General features: G+C 37.0%; 1 protein-coding gene across 3 annotated transcripts; it reads right to left on the reverse strand.

Annotated features, from left to right (window-relative positions):
- Window positions 1–160: 160 nt before the first annotated feature.
- On the reverse strand, window positions 161–27,756 carry tango2 (transport and golgi organization 2 homolog (Drosophila)). 3 transcript variants are annotated; one of them, XM_058775744.1, is made up of 9 exons: window positions 27,655–27,756; window positions 26,653–26,779; window positions 19,947–20,035; window positions 15,737–15,856; window positions 13,388–13,502; window positions 5,168–5,235; window positions 4,832–4,982; window positions 1,911–2,015; window positions 161–1,779 (listed from the first exon to the last, which is right to left on the reverse strand). In XM_058775744.1, exons 2-9 carry the CDS (start codon window positions 26,706–26,708, stop codon window positions 1,659–1,661), a joined length of 825 nt encoding a protein of 274 aa, XP_058631727.1. In that variant the 5' UTR covers window positions 26,709–26,779; window positions 27,655–27,756; the 3' UTR covers window positions 161–1,658. The 3 variants fall into 3 exon arrangements, with proteins under 3 accessions (XP_058631727.1, XP_058631728.1, XP_058631726.1); XM_058775745.1 differs by having other exon boundaries at window positions 4,832–4,979; window positions 27,557–27,700; XM_058775743.1 differs by having other exon boundaries at window positions 27,557–27,700.
- Between the last annotated feature and the right edge of the window lie 192 nt (window positions 27,757–27,948).

The following is a 27,948-nucleotide window of genomic DNA, read 5'->3' on the forward strand; positions in this document are numbered from 1 at the left end:
TAAATAGTTTAATTTAGCACCAGCTTCTCCATGTGGGATTTAAAAATGTTACTCGTCACTAGATGGCAGCACACCACAATCAGTTACATCTCAATATTAAATAACAGCTGAAATAGCTTAAACAAACATGACAGTTTTATGTTGAGGCAATCTTTATTAATGAGCATTGTAAATGCTTTATTCTTGACGCACATGTAGACAAGAGAACACAGGTCACTGCACTCAACAGAATGCCTGAGCTCGCACTTTTGATTTCCGTTACCTTTGGAGTAAAATGTTGCTGTCAGCTTGTAAAAGCTAACTGGGTCCGCTAAAATGTGTACGTCCTTCACTGTCCAAGAAACACACACAAACACGTTGGTTTTTATGGTTTACGGGGACTCTCCATAGACGTAATGGTTTTTATACTGTACAATACAAACAGTATTTTCTACACCTATTCCTACCCCTCACAGGAAACTTTGTGCAGTTTTAGATTTTCAAAATAAAACTCATTCTGTATGATTTGTAAGCCTAATTTGATTTGACACCGAAGTGTCCTCATAAATCACCTTCATGTTGTTATACTTATGTCATACCCGTCATTATACAAATTTGTGTCCTAATAAACCACATAATCATGCACACACACACACTTTATACTGTAAGAACCAAGTAGGCTACTGTACATATGGGAAGGTATGTGGAAAACTGTCATTTAAAAGCCAAATTCTACATTTCAGGCACAACTAAAGACCTGACATCAAATGACAAGTCGGTATCGGATAACTGGCGGCTGACAAAATGCATAGATGCATTGCTATTAGAATTCAGATAACATTAAAAAAGCAGCAATGGAAATATCAAACCATACAAACTGCAGACTCTGAACACTTTCAAAGTGAAATCAAAATGGTTTCATTTAATATGACAAAAAAAAAAAAAGTCCTTTCAATTTAAGAAGCTGTTTAATGTTAAAAAGAAAGAAGAAAACTTTCTCCTTCATTGTTTTGGCAGTAGCTCTCAGCATATTCCTGAGTGAAAGGCATTACAGTGGATAACAAATGCACTGAATAGCAAGTAAAGTTTACATTGTGCAAGATTATGAACATGTTTTATTTTCTTGTGTTCTCATAATGATTGTGACTGACACAAATATTCTTTGGCAGTAGACATCTTGCACCTGAAACGACTGTCCAACAGCATTTCATGCCAATGACAGTTTGTGATAAAATGGGATTCAGTAGATGATATGGGATTTTACATTCTTCTTACTTATCAGATTGAATGACATGCACTCAAAAATAACACCTCATGAGTAGATTCAGATGGAATCCGCTCACCTTTCTGAACTGATCTGAAAGAATTCTGTGGATGGATTTCAATACAAGAAACTATGGAAATCTGGTGTTTGTAGCCACAGATTCAATGTGAGCCTTGTCATGAGCCATTGGTTATGAGAAAGAAGAATTACCAAGAAAACAAGAACGTGCAAACAAGCTTCCTCTCAGAACAGAGCAGTAGCAAAAATCAACCGCTTTCCTATTTCAACTGGAAAGTCCGAACTAAGTCTTGATATTCATATTGGTAGAAACAGTGGTGCTGCATGGCTCGAGCAGACAGTGGCTGGATAAAGGCACAGCGTGAAAGTCTTCTACCCTTGGCCTGGCATCTGGCTCTCATTCTTGCAGTTTGAAGTGGAAGCTATTTGTGCTCCACTGGGTGATGTCACAGTTTATCATGGTACGCTCCGTAAAGCTCACGTTTCCCTCTCGGTCGATGAGGATGACTGTATTGGTCCTGGGATAGACAGACAAAAATATGACACTTCAAAATTGGAGGTAAAATAGAAAGTGCAGCACAAATTGGTTGAGTGTGACCCTGCTCTATGGAGAGAGAAAAAAGTAAAAGTTGGAATAGCATGATGGGACCTTGTGCCGTATCCTGGTGAGCGCACACACACTCCAGACAGGGCTTGGAGTATGGCCTTACTGAAGCCCACACCTTGACTCTCCTGCGCGGGGTCGGGGGTGTTTCTGAAAAGAACAGAGGTGAGATTCTTATGACTCTAGTAGTGTGACAAATCATGCTGGTGATTTTCTAAAAGGTGAGGTCTAATGCCATTTCATGCATTCTGACTTATTTACACTGCTAAAGAGTTGAAACGAAAAAGGAAAGGAAAGGACGTGACGTGTGGCCAAGCATGGTGTCCCATACTCAGAATTTGTGCTCTGCATTTCACCCACCCAAGTGCATACACAGTAGTGAATACAAATACACACAGCGTGAACACACACACGGAGCAGTGGGCAGCCATTTTTGCTGTGGCGCCCAGGCAGCAGTTGGGGGTTTGGTGCCTTGCTCAAGGGTCTCACCTCAGTCGTGGTATTGAAGGTGGAAGAGAGTGTTGGTCAACCTTTGGGTTACAAGTCCGACTCTCTAACCATTAGGCCATGACTGCCCCCCCATCAGTTCTCATGCTAAACATGACCAAAGTCTCAAAAAATGAGTTTCAAGTCTCAAAACATACAACAGAGTATTTCTGTGCCAAATACACTGGTTCAGGGTTTGTATAAGTAAAGTTTTGGAAAGTTTTTTGTTTGAGTATGGCTCTGTATGATGTCATAAAGGATGGAATTCCTTGTATGGGCACTTCACCAGGAAAAGCACATGCACAAATCAACCAGAGCAAAAGCAAGAGCATGCCAATCAACGTGCTTCATTCGGGTTACGCAAGTCATCGGCAGCGCTGCACAGGACTTGCTCGAGAAGGATTTTACTATTTGTTTTTGACTACAAAATCAATAATGTCACCAAAGAAGTCTGTTTTTGGTTGCGAGGGAAAGATAACCTTGTTTAGCTTCCCAAAGAATTCAATGTTAAGGGAATCGTTAATGTCGATGTCACAGCTTGCAGACAATCGCTACACAAAAGCTGAGTGTGCTTGTGTCTCACCCATCGCTCTCACTTCAAGACCTGCCAACCTTGGACATTTTTTTTTAGTACCATCAGTGTGACCGGGGGGGTGCAAGATTTAATGTTAAATATTTTTTATAGGTTAATACTCAGGGTCTGCACTCAGTTTGTGATATTCCTGTTATACAGTATTTTAGAGTAAACAGTAGGGATGCAACAAAACAGTTAGCCCACGGTTCAATAAATACCTCAGTTATGTTTATTTTTTTTTTAACCAGGTTTTTTTTGTTTTTTTTTAACCACAGTTTTTGGTTTAGTTCTTTTTTGCTATTTTTAAATGCTATTTAAAAATATATATTTTTAGAAGTATTATTTTTATGGATTGGCCATTATTTAGTGCTATGAACACATGTAATGTGTGTTTTATTCACACTGGACGCCTGAGGGCGCCCTCGCGCAGAAAATCCACACATCTGATAGATAGAATTCAGGAGGCTCCAGGAAAATATGAACAAAAGCATCCAGATATCACTGTAACCGAATGAAAGAAGACAGAAACGCTTTGAATGATGACATTCAAAAGAACATTAAGATAATAAACACTGTACTGCGACAATGTTTATCTGTGTTCTTAAAACCACCTCAAGTATTTTAATAATTAACGTTATATTTATAATCCACTGATTTAGCTGTTATTCCAGTGTAGAATATATTTCTGCGTCATTCTGTGATAAGAAGCCACATCAGATCAAGAAGCAAATTATTTTAAACATTTGTCTGATGTTGTGCAGTAAAAGAATGTTATAATGTTCTTTTTTGTTGTTGGACAAAATGTTTAGTCATTACAAGGGAAGAAGCTCAGCATGTGTTGCAATGAAGCTTAAAGGGGTCATCGGATGCCCATTTTCCACAAGTTGATGATTCTTCAGGGTCTTAATGAAAAGACTATAACATACTTTGGTTAAAATTTCTCAATGGTAGTGTGAAACAACACCCTTTTTACCTTGCCAAAAACAGCTCTGTTCACAGCGACTCGTTTCGGTGCATGTCCCTTTAAATGCTAATAAGCTCTGCTCACCTCGCCCCTCTCTTCCATGGGGTGACAAGCTGTTCTCTGAGAGACTGTAAACTTTAGCCGCATTCATCGTGAAACTTGCTAACTTGCACATTATTAGGAAAGGCGATTTGCAAAGTTTCATTAAAAGAAAAAAAAACTTATACTCACTTCTTCTGTAGGTGAAGCTGGATCACGAATAATTTGTGCGAACAGACACATTTAGGTAGATCTGGGGGCGCATTCCCTTCAAAAACAAACGTAATCCACTTCAGCAGCTCAGATGTCGGGAGTAAATGATGACTGTTTACAGCTCACTCAAGGCAGGTCAATGCTGAAACGCCAGTGTCAATCAACAATCATGGGAGCGGCCTGGGTCTGTGTGACGTCACACATCCAGGAATCTGAGAACGGCTTGATTTAAGAAAGGGGTTATCATTTATCGGGATTTAAAAAAAACACTGGGTGGATTTTTATCATTATAGGATGGTTGTGTACACACACTGCCAACACACTTTTCGGTGCAAACAACATGTAAAAGAGAATTTTGCATCCGATGACCCTTTTAACATGGAAGTAAAGTTTGGACTCATTCAGTGTATGACTCTGAAGAGCTGCTTTTTAATATCTAAATTCATTATGATATGCTGCCTGCATTCACCTTGTAAAACCTGAAGAAATTAGACTTCAAAAATCAAGCTGCTTGTGCTTCAAGACTAAAAATCCATTTGCTTTGTGTCTCAAGTGCTCCTTGAGGATCAAAAAGGATGGATGCTGGTTTGATTGTTTAAGAAAGATAAAGGTAGATGGAAGATAAAGAGAAACAGAAGAAAAAAAGCAAGAGTATACTAATTTCCATAATGAAGGAGTGTGCACACTTACAGCTCCTTGTTATTGAGGATATGGAGCAGTTCTTGCACTAAGCCATCAGGGGGCAGTGTTTTGTTCACTACACTGGTAAACAGCTGTTTGCCGTGCTGCAGTTTTCTCCATGGAGTTTCCAAAAGAGAGTTACTCAACCCATAGATTCCTGCTGAAACAAACACAATCATCCATCACTTCCTGTGAGCTCTGAGTGAGACACACCCACCAATCTGGTGCTGAATGAGTGAAAGTGGTCTGTATTGCAGACGGCAGGTGTAACACTGCACACAGCAGTGCTTTATGCAAGACCACTGGCGTCTGAACACAGAGCGCTAACTGAGGGATTGAACAAACCTGCTTTGAGATGAATGGGCTCTGAACTGCCCTTGTTTCCATAGTAACACAATGTGTCTTCATTGGCCCTGCATAAAACAACACAGCGAGAAAAAAATAAATAAAACGAGTTAACACAAGTTGCTAAAACACAATTAAACACATTTACAGCTATTTTTGCATCATTTGTCATTGTAAACACAGAAACAATTTCCATTGTTATGTAATGCATACATATAGAACTGTAGAGGAAGTCAACGCAAATCAACACATCCTAAAAACACTCACAAAAACAAAACTCACAAACACAAGTCATATTTTACATATACACATACATATTTAAATGTATACACATTTTCCACATGCTTTGTTATAGACAGATAAAAAAGAACGTTAGACTGATAGACAGACAGACACACAGATATATAGATATACAGACAGATATATAGAAAGACAGATATTATATACACACACACACACACAGTCATGGCCAAAAATACTGGTACCCTTAGTAAATATACTCAAAGGCGGCTGTGAAAATTAATCTGCATTGTTAATCCTTTTGATCTTTTATTTAAAAATATTCACAAAAATCTAACCTTTCATTGGATAAGAATTTAAAATGGGGGGAAATATCATTATGAAATAAATGTTTTTCTCAAATACACGTTGGACACAAATACACCCCTGGAAATTCTTATGAGTAAAGTATCTCTGAAGTATATTCCCATTCATATTCACAATTTTGAGCACTCCAGGGTGATTATGAACATGAAATTATCCAGCCATGGTTTCCTGTTCCACAGAAATATAAATAGGACGGAAAACAAAGCCCAAATTCCCTTAAAGGGATAGTTCACCCAAAAATGAAAAGTTGATGTTTTTCTGCTTACCCCCAGGGCATCCAAGATGTAGGTGACTTTGTTTCTTCAGTAGAACACAAACGAAGATTTTTAACTCAAACCGTTGCAGTCTGTCAGTCCTATAATGCAAGTCAATGGGCAAACAGTCTTTGAGAGTAAAAAAAACATGCACAGACAAATCCAAATTAAACCCTGCGGCTCGTGATGATACACTGATGTCCTAAGACACGAAACGATCGGTTTATGCGAGAAACTGAACAGTATTTTTATCATTTTTTACCTCTAATACGCCACTATGTCCAACTATCCTGATCGCATGCACGGCGTCCGGTGCGTGATGTCTGTATGTGCTCTGGCGTAGTTTACACAAGCGCCGGAAGCGATCTGTTGCACGTATGCGTCACTCATTGTTTACACAGTGCACAGAGATTGTGGAAGTGTTCCCTCCCACTGTGAAGATCTAAAGATATTTAGAAGTACAGGTCATCACAATAGAAGACGATTTTGATGTATCATCAGACAACGTGGAATTTTTTGCTTGCGTAAACTACGCCAGAGCACATACAGACGTCACGCACCGGATGCCGTGCACGCGATAAGGGCAGTTGGACATAGTGGTGTATTAGAGGTAAAAAATGATAAAAATACTGTTCAGTTTCTCACACAAACTGATCGTTTCGTGTCTTAGGACATCAATGTATCGTCATGAGCCGCAGGGGTTAATTTGGATTTGTCTGTGCATGTTTTTTTTTACTCTCAAAGATTGTTTGCCCATTGACTTGAATTATAGGACTGACAGACTGCAACGGTTTGAGTTAAAAATCTTCGTTTGTGTTCTACTGAAGAAACAAAGTCACCTACATCTTGGATGCCCTGGGGGTAAGCAGATAAACATCAAATTTTCATTTTTGGGTGAACTATCCCTTTAATCATCCATCACAATGAGAAAAACCAAAGAATATATTTCTGATGTGCCGCAAAAGATAATTGAGCTTCACAAATTAGTGAAGTGGCTTTAAGAAAAGAGCTAGAACAGTGAAAATTCCCATTTCCACCATCAGGGCAGTAATTAAGAATTTCCAATCAACATAAAATGTTACGAAACTGCCTGGAAGAGGACGTGTGTCTATATCGTCTTAATGCACAGTGAGAAGGAGAGTTTGAGTGGCTAAAGACTCTCCAAGGACCACAGCTGGAGAATTGCAGAAAATAGTTGAGTCTCGGGGTCAGAAAACCTTTAAAGGGGTCATATAATGCCATTTTTGTACAAGCTAATATGATACTTTAGGGTCTAAATTGAAAGTTTGTAATATACTTTAATTAAAAATTCTCATTAGTATTGTAAGAAAACACTCATTTTACCTGCTCAAAAACAGCTCTGTTTTCAGCACACCGTTTTAGTGCGTGTGTTTTTAAATGCTAATGAGCTTTGCTCGCCCCGCCCCTCTGTTCTGTGGGGCGTTTTTGACACAACACACGTGGAGTGTTGCCTTGACAACAGTTGAGGGTATATTTTGAAGAATGGCAGCGGGAGTCTCTGAGGATACTGTGCAACCTTATCAATTCGAACCGGAGTCGGATCCGGAACAGGATGACGGCCCCGAAGAAGTTCAACAATTAAGGCTCGAACGGGACGTTACTGAATGGTTGGTTAACGTAATGTCACTTTTATCTATTTTTGTGTGTACTGTCAGGTAGAGTAGTGAGATACGAACGCTATGTGTTTACTGATACGTTAGTTCATTGACAGATTGATGTTACAGCTAATGGTCATAAAAAATAAATTCGGTAAATGTAGGCTTGTCAGTGATGCGTAACGTTATCTATGCAGTGTTAGGTACAACTCTCAGGGCGGAAACCATTAATTTTCATGCAGTTATAACTGTTTTTATTTATTTAAATTTTTACATTACTTAACAGACACCGTTATAAACCATCTACAAAAGTAAGCTTAGTGTAGTGTTATCATGTTAACTTTAATACCTGCATACAGTTTGTAATAACACAATAACCATAACGCTTTTGTTCATTATAAACGTGGGATTATTAATTATATTGAGAACGTCAGAATAGAAAACATGCATGTACCCTGAATGTAAACATTAGCCACATACATCGTGAAGCTTGCTAGCGATTTGCAAAGATTAATATAAAGGTTAATATAAAGGTTAATTAAACGTTACACTCACTTCTTCTGGAGGTTCAGCAGGAACACGAATAGTTGGTACCGATTCTTTTTCAGGAGCAGCTTCTTAGCAAAACCAGCTTTATACTGACCTTCATTTATAAAGCAGTCTGGTGAAAAATGATTCGCGCAAACATGAAAACATTGACGTTGCTCGTGGGGAATATTCCCTTCAAAAGCGAAACTCAGCCACTGTGTCTTCAGCGGTTCAGACTTAGGAACATCAAAATGACTGCTGTGTTCATTATTGCACCCGAGAACAGAACACCACAATCGCTTAGACGCCATTCTGCTCATAGACAGCTCCAGCGTATATCAACAATGACTATGATTGACATGATTGCGGACTATGATTGACAGCTCGCTCACGAGCAAGGGCGGGTCTGTGTTGAAACACTGCTGTCAATCAACCATCGTGGGAGGGGCGTCCGACCGTGTGGCGCCACACGGTCGAACGGCTTGATTTGAGACAGGGTAAGACAAATAAGGAGATTAAAAAAAAAACACTGGATGGATTTTTATCATTTTATGATGGTTGTGTACAGGCACTGCTAACACACATTTCAGTACAATCAACTTGTAAAAGTGCATGTACCATTATATGACCCCTTTAAAAAAAATTGTCAAACAGCACCTACATCACCACATGTTGTTTGGGAGGGTTTCAAGACAAATTCTCCTCGCTCATCCAAAAACAATCTCCAGCATATTCAGTTATCAGACACGATTAGAACTTCAAATGGGACTGGCTTCTATGGTCAGATGAAACTAAAAAATTAGCTTTTTAGCAGCAAACACTGTTAAGTGTGGCCAATGTGTATTAGAGAAAAACATTTATTTCATAATGATATTTCCCCCGTTTGTCCATATAGTGTATGTACAAGTCATTGGTGTTCGGTAAAGAGTTTTTGGCTCAAGATCTGCATTTAAAGTCACACCAGAGGTGTTCAGCTTGCATTAGGACTTGGCTTTCTGCAGACCAGTCAAGTTCTTCCATGCTGACTAAATCAATCATTTCTTTTTGAACCTTGTCTTATACACAGATGCATTGTCATATTAGAATAGAAAAGGGTCCTGTCCAAACTGTTGCTTTAAAATTAGAAGCACACAATTCCCTAGAATATCATTATATGCTTAAACATTAAGCTTTGTACTCATGGAAATTACTAAAATAGTCAAACCTGTTCATTAGAAGGGGGTGACCCCTTTAGATATATAGACAGATATAGACAGACAGTCTCTGTCCTTCATCGGCTCATAAAGAAATCTTCCTAAATCAGCCGTAATTAAGGAGGAGAGTGAATCCCCTTTCAGTTTGTATATATGAGCTCAGTCAGTGTATCATTAATTTATCTGATTAGACATGTTCCTGTTTTCATACATATGAATCTTGTGGATGGATCCTCAGTGAAGCTCATTACTCCTGATGGAACTATGGTGATAAAGCTGTGTGTTCCAGAGGGCATTTTATTGGCCCAGGAGACAAAGGAGGATGGCTATGAAAGGAGAAATGGCCAATTTAGGGTTTTTGAAAGCACTTTGAGAGAGACATCAATAATGCTGGTGGAACAGTTTGGCAGTGATGGCAAACCGTGAAGAAGAGAAAGACAGACAGCAATGAAAGGACTTCAGAACTCTGGAGACTAGACCCTGTTGTATATGTACTAGGGATAAAATAAGTATGCATAATAATTATGCAGAATGCTGACTTTCAGTAAAACCACATCTGTTTCAGGAATCTTCAAATGAATGTTTATTAATGGCGTTTTGCTGAACTACACTACTCTACTTTTTTTTTTTGGAGGAGGAGGATTAAGTTCACTGAGCTGATGTAATTACATTTTTTTCCCCCTCTATATTCGGTTTCATTCATCTACATGTGCAACATATTGTTTATATTATTTAGTCAAAATTGATTAGTTCTGGTCCGGGATGATGACTGGTCAATGTAACATTCCAGACATGCTAAAAAAAAACATAAAATAGTAAAAGCCATGACAAAAAACACCTGTAGCTACTGTTTATATCTTGTATCTTCTTGTTTAAATATACATAACTCCCAATTACACCAGCTGAGTCTATAAAAAGTACTTAATTTGCGCAAACTACATTGGCACAAACAAAATACCTTCTAATCATGGCCTTATCTATCTCCACTAATGCATTAATTGCACTGAAAGACTGCAGCATGAGAGCCAAATAGCCTTCTAATGATGTATTAATGCAGTACATTAATTGCTAGAAAACCAACAATCAGCTCAAGTTACAAATGAATTTTATACTGGAGACATGCTTTCACTGATATTATTTTCACAAAATAAACTCAAATAGCAAACTTTTCAGTTAAAAGTTTTAAGCATTATGCCAAGGTTATTGCATTTTGAGATTTGGATCAGAAAGACCAAGCTTTACTCAGCTAAAACAGCCAGTCAACAGACAAAAATTTTAGGGTTACACACCCATCTTTCACATTCATCTATCATACCAACTTTCAGGGATCTAATTTTAACTACACCCATAACAGTAACACTATCCAGCTACACCCATGAATGCCATACACAATATATAATTTAATAATTATAATATACAGAAAAAAACTTAATGGTTAAAAATCAGTTTTATTATAGTCATGATTTTTTTTACTATTCATTTTTATGTCTACTTATTTTTGTTGTTTATTATCTTCATAATGTCTGGTTGTTAGAATTTTTATAAAGTTTTGTGTATTTTTGTATATTTCGTTTAAGTAGTTACTGCTGTGCCTTCAGTGTAAATTCAGTACTTGCACATGAAATGAGAAACATTTATTTGTGAACTGCAGGCTTGCTGTCTGTTCCAATCAAGTTTTTAACACATTTAACACCTCTGTGCAAAACATGCATTACATTCTGACAGGATCAAAACAACACATGCTGAAATGTGTCACATATAGTACCTATTTTACTTCCTCTACATTACTCTACCTTGACTGAATAGGCATCACTGACATGCAAACGGTGGTGGACAAGTGCAAGTGTTCAAATAAATTTGACTGCCTGACATCAGAACCAGTCATTTTTGCAGCTCCGTTTTAGTGAATGGTCTTTTCTCACTGGGGATGAAGTTCTGACATTTATAAAATGAACACTTTAACCTCCAAAGGTCAAGGAAAGTTTGATTGAAGTTGGATTAATATGGGTTTACTGTTCGAAAATCTTCAGTAAGATTTTTTCAAAGAAATTTTATTCAGCAAGGACGCATTACATTGATTAAAAAGACTTTAAGGTTTTTTTTTTTTAACATTATATTAATCATTTCCACAAAAACATTAAGTGGCATAACTGTTTTCAGCATTGAAAAGTTTATGCAGCAAATCGGCATATTAGAATAATTTCAAGACTGAAGAAATGGCTGCTGAAAATTCAGTTAACAACAGAGAATTAAACTAAATTTTAAAATACATTAAAAAAGAAAACTATTTTAATTTTTTACAACTTCAAATAATTTAATCATTTTTTGGTGAGCATAAAAAAAATTAAAATAAAAACATTTAAAAACAATTCTTGCTGACCCCAAACAAAAGTTGCAGAAGTATAGTAAGAACACTTTCATCTCCAAAGATCAAGGAAAATTTGATTCCTCATGAAATGAGCCCTTAAAAGAATCTATATAGTCTATTATGCAAAAACTGTGAGCAGCACACTCAGAGAGGAATTTTAATACCAAACCTGATCTAAATAAGCAGAAATCTTTTCATTGGGCTGAAATATCGCATAAAACATAAGGCTGCTATCATTGTTGTCAGTCACATCTCTGTAGAGGAACAAACAAAACCTCTTTTTTCTTTTAGAAAGGCCATCTCCATTTACAGAAGACAGCTGTATTGATTTCAGCACAAAATGACCATTGTAATTCCTCAGAGTTTATCTGGACATGTATCATTTTGTCCTTTGTGGCCGCGGAAAGAAAGCGAGAGTCCGATAAGCTCAATAATGATTTTGTTTATTAAAAGGGTAAACAAATGAATAACACTCCCCACGGCTATGGCTTTCTGTTTCATTACTGGGTTTGGGAGTCTGAGTGGCCTTCCAATGTATTTTCTGTTTGTAAATATTCGCTTGAAGAGACAGAGACGAATGGACAAATGTTATCCCTCCAAGTCCCTCAGATGACAGCATGGACTTAAGTAATACATCACTACATTAGCAGACAGCCTTTCAGCAAGCTAAAGTATAGATAAGGTGATGATGACTATTTTTAAGGATATCCTAATATCTAGCTAAATACACTGCAGCGTCAATTGAATCGCAAAACACTACACACCAATATTATGGTATTATACACACAAAAAACATGAATTATTTCAATAAACGTCGTTATTTTTGACCTTTAATATGTGGAATCATGAAACCCATCTTCTTAAATTGCCTCAAATTACTATGTTCTGAGAAAGTCACGCTGCTGGAAACACGCCATCTGTTCAGACTATATCCTAAATAGACTTCTTGAGCTTCGATATATGGAGAGCAGGTGGTGGCACCAGTGCCTGCTGTCCCTCTTAAGGACTCCAGAGCTTAGACAGTATCATCACTGTCATGTCATCCTCATAACAAATGATAAAGAAAGCGAGATCATGAAAGACTGGCACTTCACTTGTAGTAATTTTGGAGCTACTTCTCAAAACTTTGAGTCTCTTTATATAGGCTTGATATACAGTGGCACCAAGTGGTTTTAATTAGTGAACTGACAGCTGAGATGTACATGATTTAATTGGATTTAAATGAAAGATTCTGTAAGAATGCATCACATTATCATTGTTTTTTTGTTTTGTTTTTTTTCCCTGTGAAACGGTATACCAAAGGCATTTCAGGTTTTATTATTTGACAACATTTTAATTAATAAGATGATTTTAACAAAACTGTATCATGAAATATCTATATATAAATAATTAGTTTGATGTAGCTGTTTGAAAACTAAATTATGAGCATAGTTGCCACCAAAAACCTTCACAAATACAACAACTTCACCTCTGAAAACGATCAAAACACCATCTAGGTATTATTTGAACCTATTAAGTTTGAATGAGCTTGCTTTCTCAAAGTGAGGGAAATCACTAACAGTAAACCATTTGATTTATTCAAGGCATTCACCATTTAAGCAAGGTTATATATATATTTAGAAAGAACCAAACAAGATTTGCCTTCCACCACTCACCTGAAGTCAGCAGTAAGGAGATTGAAGCCATTATATAAATGAGCTTCTGAAGACACTTTACGGAGGTACGCGAAACTGTCCAAGTTATCTGTCAAATAGTTGGACACCAGGAAACCTGAGTAAAAATGATAAATGAAGACAGGCATGTATCAATAATCCAATTTATTACAGCAACCATGGATTGTGAAAGAGGAGGAATGGGTTGTGAAATGCTTGGCGAAGGTCATTTCATTTTGTCCACTCTCAAATATGTAATTTAGGCAGATTTAGAGAACTAATTGCTCAAATTAATGCAATTTGTTGAACAACATGTACTGAGACATATTTCTCCAGCTCTTGCACGCAGCTGTTGAGTACAGCCATCCAAATAACAGCTGGGTTGTTTGCATTATATTTAGTGGCATGGCTTAGGAACAGAGGGGTGGGGTGTGTTCGACATGCTTTTGATGGTAAGTGCTAGTGAGGTGTCAGCCTATAAAGAGGCCTTGAAGAACCTAAACAGACATTGGAGTGATGACAGTGAGTAGTCTAGTTCATTTGAGTGGAGATCTGCAGTGAACAGCTGTTCTCGTCTCCGGCCTCACAACCCATATGCGTGCGTTTATGTGAACATGTCAGCAATCATTAAGAAGAACACAATTAAGGCAACCCCACTTAATATTCAGCATTGTGGGTTATGAGTAAAGTCCTTAGAGGAAGAATGTTAACAATGTAAACAGACTAAAACTACATCACTAGAATAAGGTTTCTATTGGAGCACTGAAATTTGAAAATGTAAAAAAAATTGCAATGTGTTAAAACAGGTGCCATTTTAATCTCAACTGATCTAAAGAAACATCTATTAACCCTTTAAACCTGAATATGAGACATTATTTTAAGCAGACTGTCCTAATTATAAAGACGACAAACTCACCATAATCCAACACTCAGAAAGATCTGATTCCTCATGGAGTCATAACACATAAAACCCCACAGACACGCATGTGGCCAAGTATATACAAATGTAGCATTCGTGTGGCTTTTCCGCTTAGAACTTCATCAAACACACACAGATCGAAAATGGCATTAAAAACAACCACTGCTTACAGTGAATGCTCCTGATTGAAATGAGCCTAAAATTAACATAATCCATTGCATCAATCATGAGATATACCTCACGGAGTGATGTAACATGCTACACTCTCAGAAATAAAGGTACACAAGCTGTCACTGGGGTGGTACCTTTTCAAAAGGTACACTTTTGTACCTATTAGGTTCAAATATGTACACTTTAAGTACTAATATGTACCTTTAAGGTACCAAAATGGACTCTTTATGTACAAACATGTACCTTTTGAAAAGGTACCGCCCCAGTGACAGCTTTTGCACCTTTATTTCTGAGAGTGTACATGGCTAAAGACATGTCTCTCATCTTTCCGGGATGCAATCATGCAAACCGTCCATGCTTGTTTTTTTCAACATCATTGTAAATATTTTGGAAACTCTACCAATTGTATATTTGAGTCAGTTCTAGCAATGCCTACCTCTATACACAGCAGATGCAACTATGCCTAACATTTGACTCTCATTGCTAGTTTTGGAGCTATGAGTCATTACTTTGTGTATGTCACTCAAAACAACCATTTTAAAAATGCCATTTTATTGAGCATGAAAATCTCCATCAACATGGATGGAGGGAAAATCCAGGGACCAGACACTTCCAGAGTCATGGGCTCTTGCGATTAAAATGGTTTAAAAACCACCCAATATCCTAGAAACCACCTAGCAATGCCCTAACCACCACCCACATTACCCTAAAAATAGCAATATGCTAAAAAACGGTAAGAAGGCATTAACAACCATATAGCAACATCTTGATAAGATGGACAAAAATTTCTAGTACAGTCCCCAGCCATATCTAGAATATTACAGAACTATTATAGGAACTTGTAAAAAATGTGGCCATTTCTATCATCATGTGTGAGTTTTGCATAGGCAAACACCACTCACATTTTCTTGAGAAAAATGTAAAAATCTAGTTTTTGTTATTTCTTTTGCTGATTTGAAACATATAGCAATTTTGATGAGAGACTCGATCTGCTCAAGCTATATATATATATATATATATATATATATATATATATATATATATATATATATATATATATATATATATATATATATAAAAAATGCAGGAAAATAATCTCAGAACAGAAACAGAAAGTGCATGGACGATGAAGGCTTTTCAAAGGTGAATTATTCTACTATTAAGAGTAATTTGTCAGGGTAATACATTGATTAAGTGTGTCAAGTCAACTGCTCAGTAATAGTAGAGTACATTAATACAAATGGGTGAAAGATCTGCACTACCTCTCCCCTGAGCGTCTGGATTTTGCCGTGCTTCCAGGTAATTGGTCAGTGCCGCCAGTTTCCCTCGTTTGCTAATTCCCAGCCAGGATCCGCCTTCCTTCCCCTCTTCCAGGTCCAGACCTAATGACAGAAAACAAAAAGTCACATTGTGATTTAATGTCAGAGTGACATTAAATCCTGTCTGCTGGCTATAATAATAAAACCAGCAGGAGATCAGATTTAGATGTACCGAACAGCTCAGGAATGTTCACTGAGAATGACCTGAACAAAGTGAAGAATAATATTTTTCATCTTGATACTGAAAAGAAAACAAAGTAATTTATAGGCCTAAGCACACTGATCAGTCTAGTGCTTTGAAAAGAGGAGAAATTCTGAACAACTGAATAACTCAATTCTACCAAAAACAACAGTGCTAGGTGGTTTCATGCAAAACTACACAGCAAAACCACAGAGTGATTCATATTTAGTAACACCCCATTAATAATGGTAACATTTAGCTTAGTATCCTTAAAAATACCTGGCCTTCTCATCTTCGCCTAAAGACTTCAACATTTCTCATCCATACCCTACACTTCACTCCTCCAGACAGATAAGGGCTTCTTCGTTAGCAGCAGAATTTATTTCTACAGCTACACATAAAAACACCCATCAACCATTCAATTCTGCCTGACTGAACGGCAAAACGTGAACAGAAAAAACAAAACAAAACAAAAGCCCCGTGATCTTGTGGAGCCAGGGGAATGACTGATTTCTGTTCTGAGATGTATTGTTTAGCAGACTGTGGGTCATCAGTCAATTGAAGACTTCTTACTCCTTGAGGGTGGTCAGCTGAATCCTGACAATGGACACTTAATCAAACGTCGATGATTACCTTTTCCTCTGCTAATGTCAGATTGATTATGACTGAATTCCCACTACTGAGGCGTGATGCAAGAGACGTAAATGTAATTCTAACCCCTCAAGCAGTAGATGCAACCAGCTTATCTTCTAAATGATTCGGTGTTTCCTCAGGAAAAAATAATCTTCAATAGTTCTCTCCAAACTGAATGTTCTGACAAATAATAAATCACTGACTCATAAGATGATGCAGTTTAAACCAGTATGAAGTAGTTTGAGGAATTGGATTTTGCCATTTTTCAGTGGCATCAAATCTTTGAAATGTAAAACACATAGTAGCAAGTAATCTAGATATCCACAATTTTCTTATATTTTCTGAATTAAATAATAGATTAAATAGCACAAGATCTACCTCTTGAGTGCAAAGGTACTAAAAATATCAAAGCTAACACAAAAATTTGGAAAAAAAATAAAAATACAAAACCTAGCAAAACTATACCAATCGGCTAGTTGGTTAGTGGAAAAATAGTTAAAATAGTACAGCTAAAATAAAAATTAGGGAAAGAATTGTAGACAAGCTAGCCTACCACACCATTTGACTAGTTAGGTAGTGGACAAACAGTCAAAATATTAAACCTAAACAAATATTACGAGAAAAAAAAACTATATACACTAGCCAGCTACACTTTTCGAATAGCTAGTTGGATAAATAGTAAAAATATTGATCCAAAAAAATTTGATAAACTAGACAACCACACTACTTTATTAGCTGGTTAGTAGCAAAATAATTGGCAAAAATGAAACACTCTGTTCTGTCTAAAGGTCACTGCATATCGAGTCCGAAATTTTTGTCCAGAATTTTCGCATGTTAAAAAATAAATACGAACTCACGTTGTGTCAATCACGTTTACACACTGCATCCGAAACTTTTGTCCGTCAGAAAAAAATTCAGATAGGGTTCGATTTTCTGCATTTTTCGCATCCGTAGCAAGCATTTTCAGAGGTGTTTTGACAACTCAGAGCCACCATAGAAGTGAAAGCCAAAATTGTATGCTGGTTTCAATGCCTGGCACGCACCTTTCCGATGCCAAAGTTTGGTGCGTGTGTGTCCATACCTTAGACATACTGCAGCCAGTCTCTGTTCAGGAACAATTGTTTCACAGAAATTGGAGGTCTTCATTTAAATACAGTCATGGCCAAAAATATCGGCACCCTTGGTAAATATGATCAAAGGCGGCTGTGAAAATTATTCTGCATTGTTAATCCTTTTGATCTTTTATTTAAAAAAAAAAAAAATCACAAAAATCTAATCTTTCATTGGATAATAAGAATTTAAAATGGGCGGAAATGTCATTATGAAATAAATGTTTTTCCTCAAATACACGTTGGACACAATTATTGGCACCCCAAGAAATTCTTATGAGTAAAATATCTTCCCATTCAAGTATATTCCCATTCATATTCACAATTTGGAGAACTCCAGGGCACTCCAGCTGCCAAATACCCTTAATCATCCATCACAATGAGAAAAACCAAAGAATATATTTCTGATGTGCAGCAAACGATAATTGAACTTCACAAATTAGTGAAGTGGCTTTAGGAAAAGAGCTAGAGCAGTGAAAATTCCCATTTCCACCATCAGGGCAATAATTAAGAATTTCCAATTAAATATAAAATGTTACGAAACTGCCTGGAAGAGGACGTGTGTCTATATCGTCTTAATGCACAGTGAGGAGGAGAGTTTGAGTGGCTAAAGACTCTCCAAGGACCACAGCTGGAGAATTGCAGAAAATAGTTGAGTCTCGGGGTCAGAAAACCTTACAATAAAAAATTGTCAAACAGCACCTACATCACCACATGTTGTTTGGGAGGGTTTCAAGAAAAATTCTCCTCGCTCATCCAAAAACAATCTCCAGCATATTCAGTTATCAGACACGACTGGAACTTCAAATGGGACTGGCTTCTATGGTCAGATGAAACTAAAAAATGAGCTTTTTAGCAGCAAACACTCGAGATGGGTTTGGTGAACACAGGGATAAAAAGTACCCCATGTGTACAATGAAATATACTGCTGTATTGATGTTGTGGGTCTATATTTCTGCTGGAGGTCCTGGACATCTTGTTTAGACACATGGCATCATGGATTCTATCAAATACCAACAGATAAAAAAAAATCAATAAGTGACTGACTCTGTTAGAAATCTTATAATGGGCCATGTTTGGATCTTCCAACCGTACAATAATCCAAACACAAACCTCAAAAACACCACAAAAATGCATCACTGAGCACAAATCCAAGCTTCTGCTGGCCATTCCAGTCCTCTGACCTGAACCCAATAGAAAATGAGTGGGATGAACTGAAGAGAAGCAGCACCAACATGGAGCTGGGAATCTAAAGGGTCTGGAGTGATTCTGGATGAAGGAATGGTCTCTGATCTCTTGTCAGGTGTTCTCTAACCTCATCAGGCATTATAGGAGAAAATTTAGAGCTGTTAAAATGGAAAATGGAGGTTTCAAAAAGTATTGAATAAAAGGGTGCCGTTAATTGTGGCCAATGTGAATAGAGAAAAACATTTATGTCATAATATTTCCCCCCATTTTAAATTATTATCCAATGAAAGGTTAGATTTTTAAAATAAAATATCAAAAGGATTAACAATGCAGATTAATTTTCACAGCCTTCTTTGAACATATTTACCAAGGGTGCCGATATTTTTGGCCATGACTGTTGGCTCGACTCGCTCGAGTATTGCTACCAAAGCATCAAAATCCTGTAGTAAACTTTGAATCCTTCAGGATGGATTCAAACCCTTGATGAGGTAGAACTCTCCTTCATTTCTACGCAATCTCAGCATTAGATGGACCCAATATTTCCTCTTTCTTTTTCTCTTTTTAAGAAGAGAGAGGACAACAAAATCATCCTCACTGCTTGAAGACTCCATTTTGTATTGTTTTGCAAATTTTTTCACAACGGATTAACTAATACGCATCGGACTCAGTGTTCAAGGTTTCTGTGCATGACGAATTTTTAGGATGACGAATACGAAAAAAAACGCATACGAAAATTTTGGATTCAGAGTGCAAAGACCTTAAGTGGGCTGTTCTTGACCAGAATCCTAGACATCATGCTCATAGTCAAATGTCTGGCTCTGTGCGACACAATAAAAAGACTCTTGAAGAAACTCTTGTTTATCCTAACTGTAGGAACTCAGCTATATGCAGTTCAGACTAACTCTGCTGATATAAAAATCAACATCTGAATTCCTTAGTGACACAACGAAGCCAATGATTCTCAAAATGTAGGTGAGATAAAAACTGGACTTTGGATATTAAATATTTGTCTAATAACTGAAAAAATAAGATTGATCTTTACCGCTGAGGATCTCGTTGTTGCTGCCCCAGAAGTCTGCAGCTTTGGACGGTCTGCTGTAGACCTCATCTCTGTTAGCAGCCAGAATAAGCCTGCAGGAAAAAAAACAATCACACAATCTCTCACACAGTATTCTACCTATACAATCATACTGATAACATATCATTTCTGTAATAGCATACATCACTATAACAGACCACCTTTAGAATCATCCTTCCTTATAGCATCATAAATAAAAATAAAAAAACTGCAATGCTGTGCTGTGTGTAATGGACTTGGTGTTAACCAATAAAGGTCTGATTTTCAGTCAGACTTCCTGTGGGAGGGGGAGAGATGGAGGCTGGCACTGTTGAATGGGCTCATAGGTCACATGTGCACCTAAATGTGTTTATCTCAGGCTGATCCCAGGAGAGCAATGGATGCTTTGCCAGCTCCACACCTAAGGCCCAGAGAAGGCTCAGCTGTGATGCTGAAAGCTGCTGTGTGTGGCTTTATTGTCTCTGCTCAGGCCTGATGCTCTGTAGATGCCTCTCTGCCATTAAAATCCAGTGTAATGGAATATTCATTTATATCTTTTCATGTTGAACTAAGTAATTTGGGGTTTATGTCACGCAGCTGGGAAATGTCAACCATACATTCTGCAAGGATACCTTTTTAAAACAAACTTTAAACGAATTTAAGAATTATAAATCCACAGGAAAGTGTAGTGCTCGATCCATACTGATTTCAATATTGATGACTGATGTCAATATTTTAGAGATCAGGGTGGCCTTTATATGTGATAACACAATATTTAATTTAAAGATAGTACATAATGTGTTATATAAATGAAGTATGAAATGTAAATTAAATTTATATTCATTTTACATAATATTTGCTAAATTAAATCACTTGCTGAAAATAAACACGATTGCACAAATATGACATACTGTAGCTGCCAAGTGGATAATATGGAGTATCCCTTTAACATGATATCAAGAGTTCATTTTGTTTTTTTTGTTTTTTTAAATAGCACAGCTATCATCAGTACTGCTACACTGCAACATTACTTCTGCAGCTATAATGTAACTCCATAGATTCACTTTAAATGTAATGTAACTCCATAAATTCACAATAAACTTTTAAAGAAAAACGATGGCATAACATTCTCTTGGTGATAAAACAACAATGCAGAGCACATTACAGTTACCACACATTTAGGCTTGCAAGGCATAACAATGGAAGTACAACAACTAATGTAAAATGGCCCAAAACTCTCTCAACACTGGCTCCGGGCCAGTGGGCCATCCTTTAAAGTTTCATAAAACTCTAGATTAAGCAGACTGTCAACTTATGCACCTTGGTGGGTCATTAATGTAAACATAGTTGGTTGTAAATGTGAACTGTCAGGACAAAGAAAAACATAAGTCAAAAGTTCTGTGCGTTAAGCCTTGAAGTCAACACGCAGCTCATTTTTCAGGGGCACAGGTTTATCATTCTGCCTTCCTGGCCATGCTTATAGAAAAGGCAAGACTTGCACTAACTGCTTAGCAACAGCAGTCAAATGTCCACTGTATTTCCAGCCTGTGAAACCTGATGGGATGACAGAGAAGAAAGAAATTGGAGAGACAAAGAGTGATGAAATATCCTGGAGGCTTCGCAGATTGATCTGCAGTGGTTGATGCACCCCAGGAATAGGTGTTCTGTACTGGAGACAGCTTGCAAAGCAGAAAAACTTCTCTTCATCTGAAAACAACTTACTGGCTTGACAATGTCAATTATGCCAGACCTTGGGCAAGGTTATCACCCTCTTTGTCAGCCTAAATGGAGAGATATTCTTTCTCACTGAAACAGAAAAATGGCAAAAAGATGACTGGACACAGCAAGACCTGAAAAGAAGTCAAGGGCAGATGAAGAGGCAGTTATGGGAGAGCAGAAGGGAGTCCCTGAGAGATGTAGACAGACCAAAAAAACTGTGGTCAGTAAGATCTTTTAAAATGATCTTGAAAGAAGTCTATTATGATCATCAAGCCTGTATTTATTTGATCACAAATTCAGTAAAACAGTAACACTGTGAAATAATATTACAATTTAATTCACTTTTATATTTTTATATATATTGTAAAATGTAATTCACATTATATTAATATAATTAAGTTGAATGTTTAGCAGTCATTACTCCAGTTATGAGTGTCACATGATTTTTTTTATTATCAGTGCTTAATATTGTGGAAACCATAATACATTTTAAATGATTTTTAATGAACAGAAAGTTCAAAAACACAACATTTATCTTTGGAACAATATAAACAGTATAAATGCAAAGTAGGGCTGTGCAATTAATCGAATGCGATTGTCATGTGCATCTCGTCAGTAAAACCGGCGATTCATCTGCGATAATGAACGCGATATTGCGTAGCTTGTCAGTGATCTACGGCTCTATGTAGTAAATGCCGCTCCATCTGAAAGCACATAATGGAAATTTACAACTAATCATGGAACCGGCTTTACTGATGAGATGTGCACGACAATCGCATGCGATTAATTGCACAGCCCAAATGCAAAGGTTTTCTGACCCCGTTTTGAAACGTTAAGATATACGTCACATTATGGAAGTAAAATTGGATACAAACAGCAATTCATGCTGACTTTAAGAAGACAAAGGAAATGGCACAACTCACCTTTAAAGGTTTCTTTGAATTTAGATACTTCAGAAATAGACTTAAATGCCAAGCATACTTCCGTATGTTGCATTTCAAAGTAATATTTTTATGACTCCGATATGAACAGGAATTTCACCGTTTACTTTCTTAATACACACAGCGAGTGCTTCTAAAGTTCAGTGTCTGTTCCATATCTTATGTTCGTGTTAGTATCATGGCAGCAAAGCATCATGATGATCATGCGACTGAAAAAATGTCATATTTTTAACCTCCACGTCATCAAGGAAAGAGAAATGAGCACCATAGCAATGCTTAGATATGTTAAGAGCAGAAGTTTTAGACATGAATATCAGCTCTATGTCTCAAACAGCTGTACACTAGCAGAAACAAAATTTATTTTATCCAAAAGATCTCTAGCTAAAATTCTAGACTATGTTGTATTTCAGAATCTTTTAGCCTCTCTGACAGGCTCCATCTGTTCCGAAGATAAAATATTACCGCTAAGTCGATCCATTTTAGTGACATCAAAGTCATCATGACCATATATATAAGTAAACTAACCCAGACCTCCAGCCTTTTTCCTCTAAAAGGGATTTTAGAGCTGCTGGCTGGGAATGTGAGGTCAGAGGTTAACATGATGAAGATTAAATGTTTCAAAAAGAGGCGTTTATTTCCACTAACCACATCCGATGTTGGTTTTGAACTGTAAAGAACTTTGCAATAATTGTACACTTCTTCTGGGTATTGAGACAGAAATCCTCATTAATCTCAAAGGCATTTCTGTTTTTAAGATGGATTAATGCCACTGACCTGAATGAGGTGAATCATAGTGCATGGGGGGGTTGATGCCAAACTGTAGCTTCTGTCAGCAAAATATGCTCAAGAGGTCAGTGCTAATGATGACATTAGTTGAAGCCTATGTCAGTGCTTTACCAACCTTTTTATCTCAAGTACCCACATACTCCCATCAGTACGTACCATCATAAACACCAAACTTGAAATAAGGGACATGTAAAACTACATATTTTTAAAATCAGATGACATGGTCATGAAAACCTTGTATAATTAGGATGTTTTGCTTCACCTGAACAGTGATTCTGTCAAAATTCCCCATAAATATCATAATTATTTCCTTTTGAGCTAAATTAACCTGTTTCCCTTACAAGGGTCTTTACACAAGATGCATTCTTGAGTTCAAAAACAGATTGGACAGAAGACTCAAGATGCAATTTGGCCAATTAAGATGGACTATATATACCTTGACATGCCATCTTACAAATGCTGGCAGAATGTACAAAGATGTACGGCTGAATACACATAGATGCACCAGAGAATGAATTTAAAAGTACAACTATTTTACTAAACAGCAAAACAGCACTGTTGCTGAAAGTATTAAAAATATAATATACAGTACCGTTCAAAAATGTGGGGTCAGTAAGTTTTTGTTTTCAGTTACAAAATTAAGTTTTATTCCAAAAGGATGCATTCAATTGGTAAATTGTAACATTGCAATAGTGCTGGGCGGTATGACCAAAAATGTATATCACGGTATTTTTCAAAATTATACCGGTTTCACGGTATATGACGGTATTTATTTTTTTCATGCATGATCGGGTGTTAACCACATTTTCTACTGATTGAGAGAAGAAAAACTGCAGTAGATTGACTTAGAATGCCCTATTTTACTGTCATGATGAGCGAATATTGTAGAAAAATTCCACACTAAATAGTGACTAAACACGACCCATTAATACATGTTAACCAGGAGTCATTCTCATTTATAATCGCGACATCGTCTGATAAAATCAACATGCATCTAACGTTATACTAAAGAGCGGCTATGCGGTGGTTTTGGCTATATTACTTTTTTGTCTCATGCAGCGCACTGCCCGCGCCTGAGTAAACTAAAAAAAGTGCATAATATTAACAGACGAACTATGCTCATATTTATAATTCCAAACAGTCGCGGTACGGCCAAATGAATGCGGTGCTTCTCTGCCGCTCGCTGCACAGAACAGACGCAGAGAGACGCGACGCTGCGCTGGGAGTCAGATCTCGCGCTCGGGGCAGCACTGGCGACATCTTCCAACTGAACCATAGCTAAGGTTTATCCAAAACATTCGCTAGGTTTGTCAGTTTGTATATTCTATGGAAAAAAGCCGCTAAAAGGGTCTGAAAGTTGCTAAATATAGTGCTAAAGTCACGCCTGTGTGTGTGAGACGCGGAGCTGGTGGCGGCGCGGTGGATATTGTGGATGAGTTCTTCTGTGTCATCACGTTCTACATAGCCCTAATATTATAAATCACATTTATGTTCTACAGGTTTATCAATACACAAAATGAAAATATTTTGAAATACCCCTTAGGTCTACTCAAGCACCCCACTCTGTGTACTCGGTCCTTTGTTGGGAACCACTGGTCTAGGTGGATCCAAACAAATTGCAATGTTGCTAAATTACAGGATGCAATATAAACAGAAATACACTCTGTATTCTGTAATATTATTAACACATTTACCTGATTATAGTACTTAAAGTACAGTACATTTTGGCGCTGTTTTGTAAACAAGTTGATGCTACCCTAAATCAGAGGAACCGATGCACCACAAGACAACCTTCAAGACTCAGTGTCATTGATTAGATTTTACATCCTGGGTTGAGTCATCTGTGACTCTGAACCACTGTGACTGACTCAATATTAGATAATCAAATTACAGCTTGCTGGGCAATAATCCTGATTAGCGTAGCATGTTACAATCTGACAGTATTAACAAAGGTAACCTCTCTGCAGTGAAGGGGAAAGAAGACAGAGAACACTAGCACATGCAAATTGATTACATAAACACGATTCGCAGGTCACCAGGCAACAGCTATTGACAAAAAAAAAAAAAATACGGACTTGGCTCTCTCAGCTCTTTAGAGACATTTGGCAAACCCTGACCTAGAGACATATCCTTTAGGGACTGAGAGTTTAAAATTGTGGTAGAGGTCACCTGGGTCTAGTTTGTCAGCTTGGTACTCCACAACACTATTGTACTGCTGCACAGTCATTGCTTTTATGGCCTTTCACAGTAAGTGCACACCACAGCTTAAACTAAATTACAGGTTAGCCTAAATGAAATTATGAAATGAAGCCACCTGGGATTTAAATGTAACATTAATGTAAATAAAATAAAACAAAACATTTTCCTGAAACAAAAACGACACCGTTCAAAAGTTTGGAGTCAGTAAGATTTTACTTTTATTTAGCAAGGATTTATTACATTTATTTTAAAAAATTACAGTAAAAACTATTACAAAAGATCTATTTCAAATCATTTTTTAACTTTCTATTTATCAAAGAATCCTGAAAAAAAACAACAAAAAAAAAAAAAATCAGTTTTTAAATTTTAAATATTAATGTAATATAAAATGTAATATTATTCTTTTTACTGTATTTTTAGTAAATTCAGCTTTAAACTACTTTTAAGAAATTTGAATTATTTCAAACTTTTTACCAGTAGTGTGTATGTATGTATTAGTTAATTTGTATATTATTAGATTGATTCTTCTAAACGTAAAGAGACTGGATTTATAAGAAATGTATTATATTAAGATATATTATTACATTAAATTTACCATTATTTATGAAAAATGATTAAAATCTTGTGATAAAAAAACACGTCTTATCAGCAGCCCAATAAAAGCCGTTTTATTACATATGGAACAGGTCGCCTCAAGGGTACCAACATTTTGAGATCACATGAACAGCTGAATAATACCCCTCTTTTCCTGGACACTTCCATCTGAGGAATAAATTAATCATGGCTCACTGTGAGCATTTATACAATGTCATCGGTAACTGAAAACGTTTGCTTTCCATGATTCAGCGTCCACTGGACAATGTCAAAACAAGTCAAATACCACCGCATTAGCCAGCGCAACAATAAATGAGTGCACCTTCAAAAGGTGAAATACGGGCCAAAAGATTTTGCTTTACATGCCAACACTTCATACTTTTTCAGCATTTATGCAAAACTGTTTGCATTGAACACATAGACAGTAAAGCTCCTGGGAGCAGGTGCACTACCTGTAGGCATTTTTGGATGCAGGCCGAGGGTCAAACTTCAAGAAGATGATGCACATGAGGAGGTTACTGATGGCAGGAGTTTTCAATCACAGTGAGGTCAGAGGTCAGAGCTGGGACGTGCAAAGTGCTAGACGAAGAGATGAAAGAGAGAATGAGACAATGAATTTTGGATAAGAGGAGACAAAAGCTGCGCTGTACGCTGTAAGCACAGAAGAGGACGACCTTGAAGGGGATCAATCAAACTATTCCAGCAAGACTTCTAACTTTAACAAAAACTCAGTCTGAGGATAAAATGAAACAGTAATCGAATAGAGAAACCGTATTATTATTTCACACATTATTACCACATGGTAACAATATAATCATGGGCTCCTATTTGTCTTACAAAACATAGTTTTGTGCTGAGCAGCAATGAAGACATGAAATACACATTTGTTTTGATGTGGAAGTAATCGATATTGAAGAACATTGTAGAATCCAGCCACTTTACACTGAAAACATCTTAGCTTATGAACACAGACATGAAAACAGTCATACACAGTCACGTAACAAATCATATCTTCCACTTTTTGGCATAATCTGACAGGTAGTGTTCAGATACAAAGCCAATCGGTAACAATAAGCATTTTAAAGATAACAGTATGTGTATAAATGTATGCTATAAGGCATAGATTAACTTTAAACTGATGTCTTTGTTCCTCAGTGTGCTTCATTCATAGAGAATGATCCAGTAGGTTTAAAGTCAGGCTTATGTCAACTGAGATGCAGTCTGACAGCAGGCTAGCAGTAGCCTAACAAGCTTGCTAACTGGTCGAATAACTTGAAGACAGCGAACAAAAACGAACAAAAAAATCAACCTTGTTTTCTCTTTAGTTTCTAACAGGTCATGTTATATATTACTTACGGATCCATGTGTTGTCAATGATCACAATTCATTGTGCCGCTACTTTAAGAGGCAACTTAGAGCACAGGCTAATACACTGTACAAAGGGCTAAACCAACCTCGCATTGACGTGTGCAGAGAAGGTCCGGCGCTGATTGGCTGAAACTGGACCTGAAAACAAGGACAGGACCGCCCACAGCATTGCAACTGTTCACAAAACAGTTTATTTTCTTCTTTCAAACTATAATCACATTTAGAAGTTAAAAGAAACTGAACCCGGATCAAGTCACGCTCGCTTGCTGTCACCTATCAACTGTTATCAAAAAATGAGTACGTTTATATTCTAATTATTGTTTATTAAATATGCAAATAATATTCAATATTATTAAATTAATACATAGATTCAATATTCC

The sequence above is a fragment of the Onychostoma macrolepis genome, chromosome 05, assembly GCF_012432095.1.
Source record: "Onychostoma macrolepis isolate SWU-2019 chromosome 05, ASM1243209v1, whole genome shotgun sequence".
Classification (NCBI taxonomy): domain Eukaryota; kingdom Metazoa; phylum Chordata; class Actinopteri; order Cypriniformes; family Cyprinidae; genus Onychostoma; species Onychostoma macrolepis.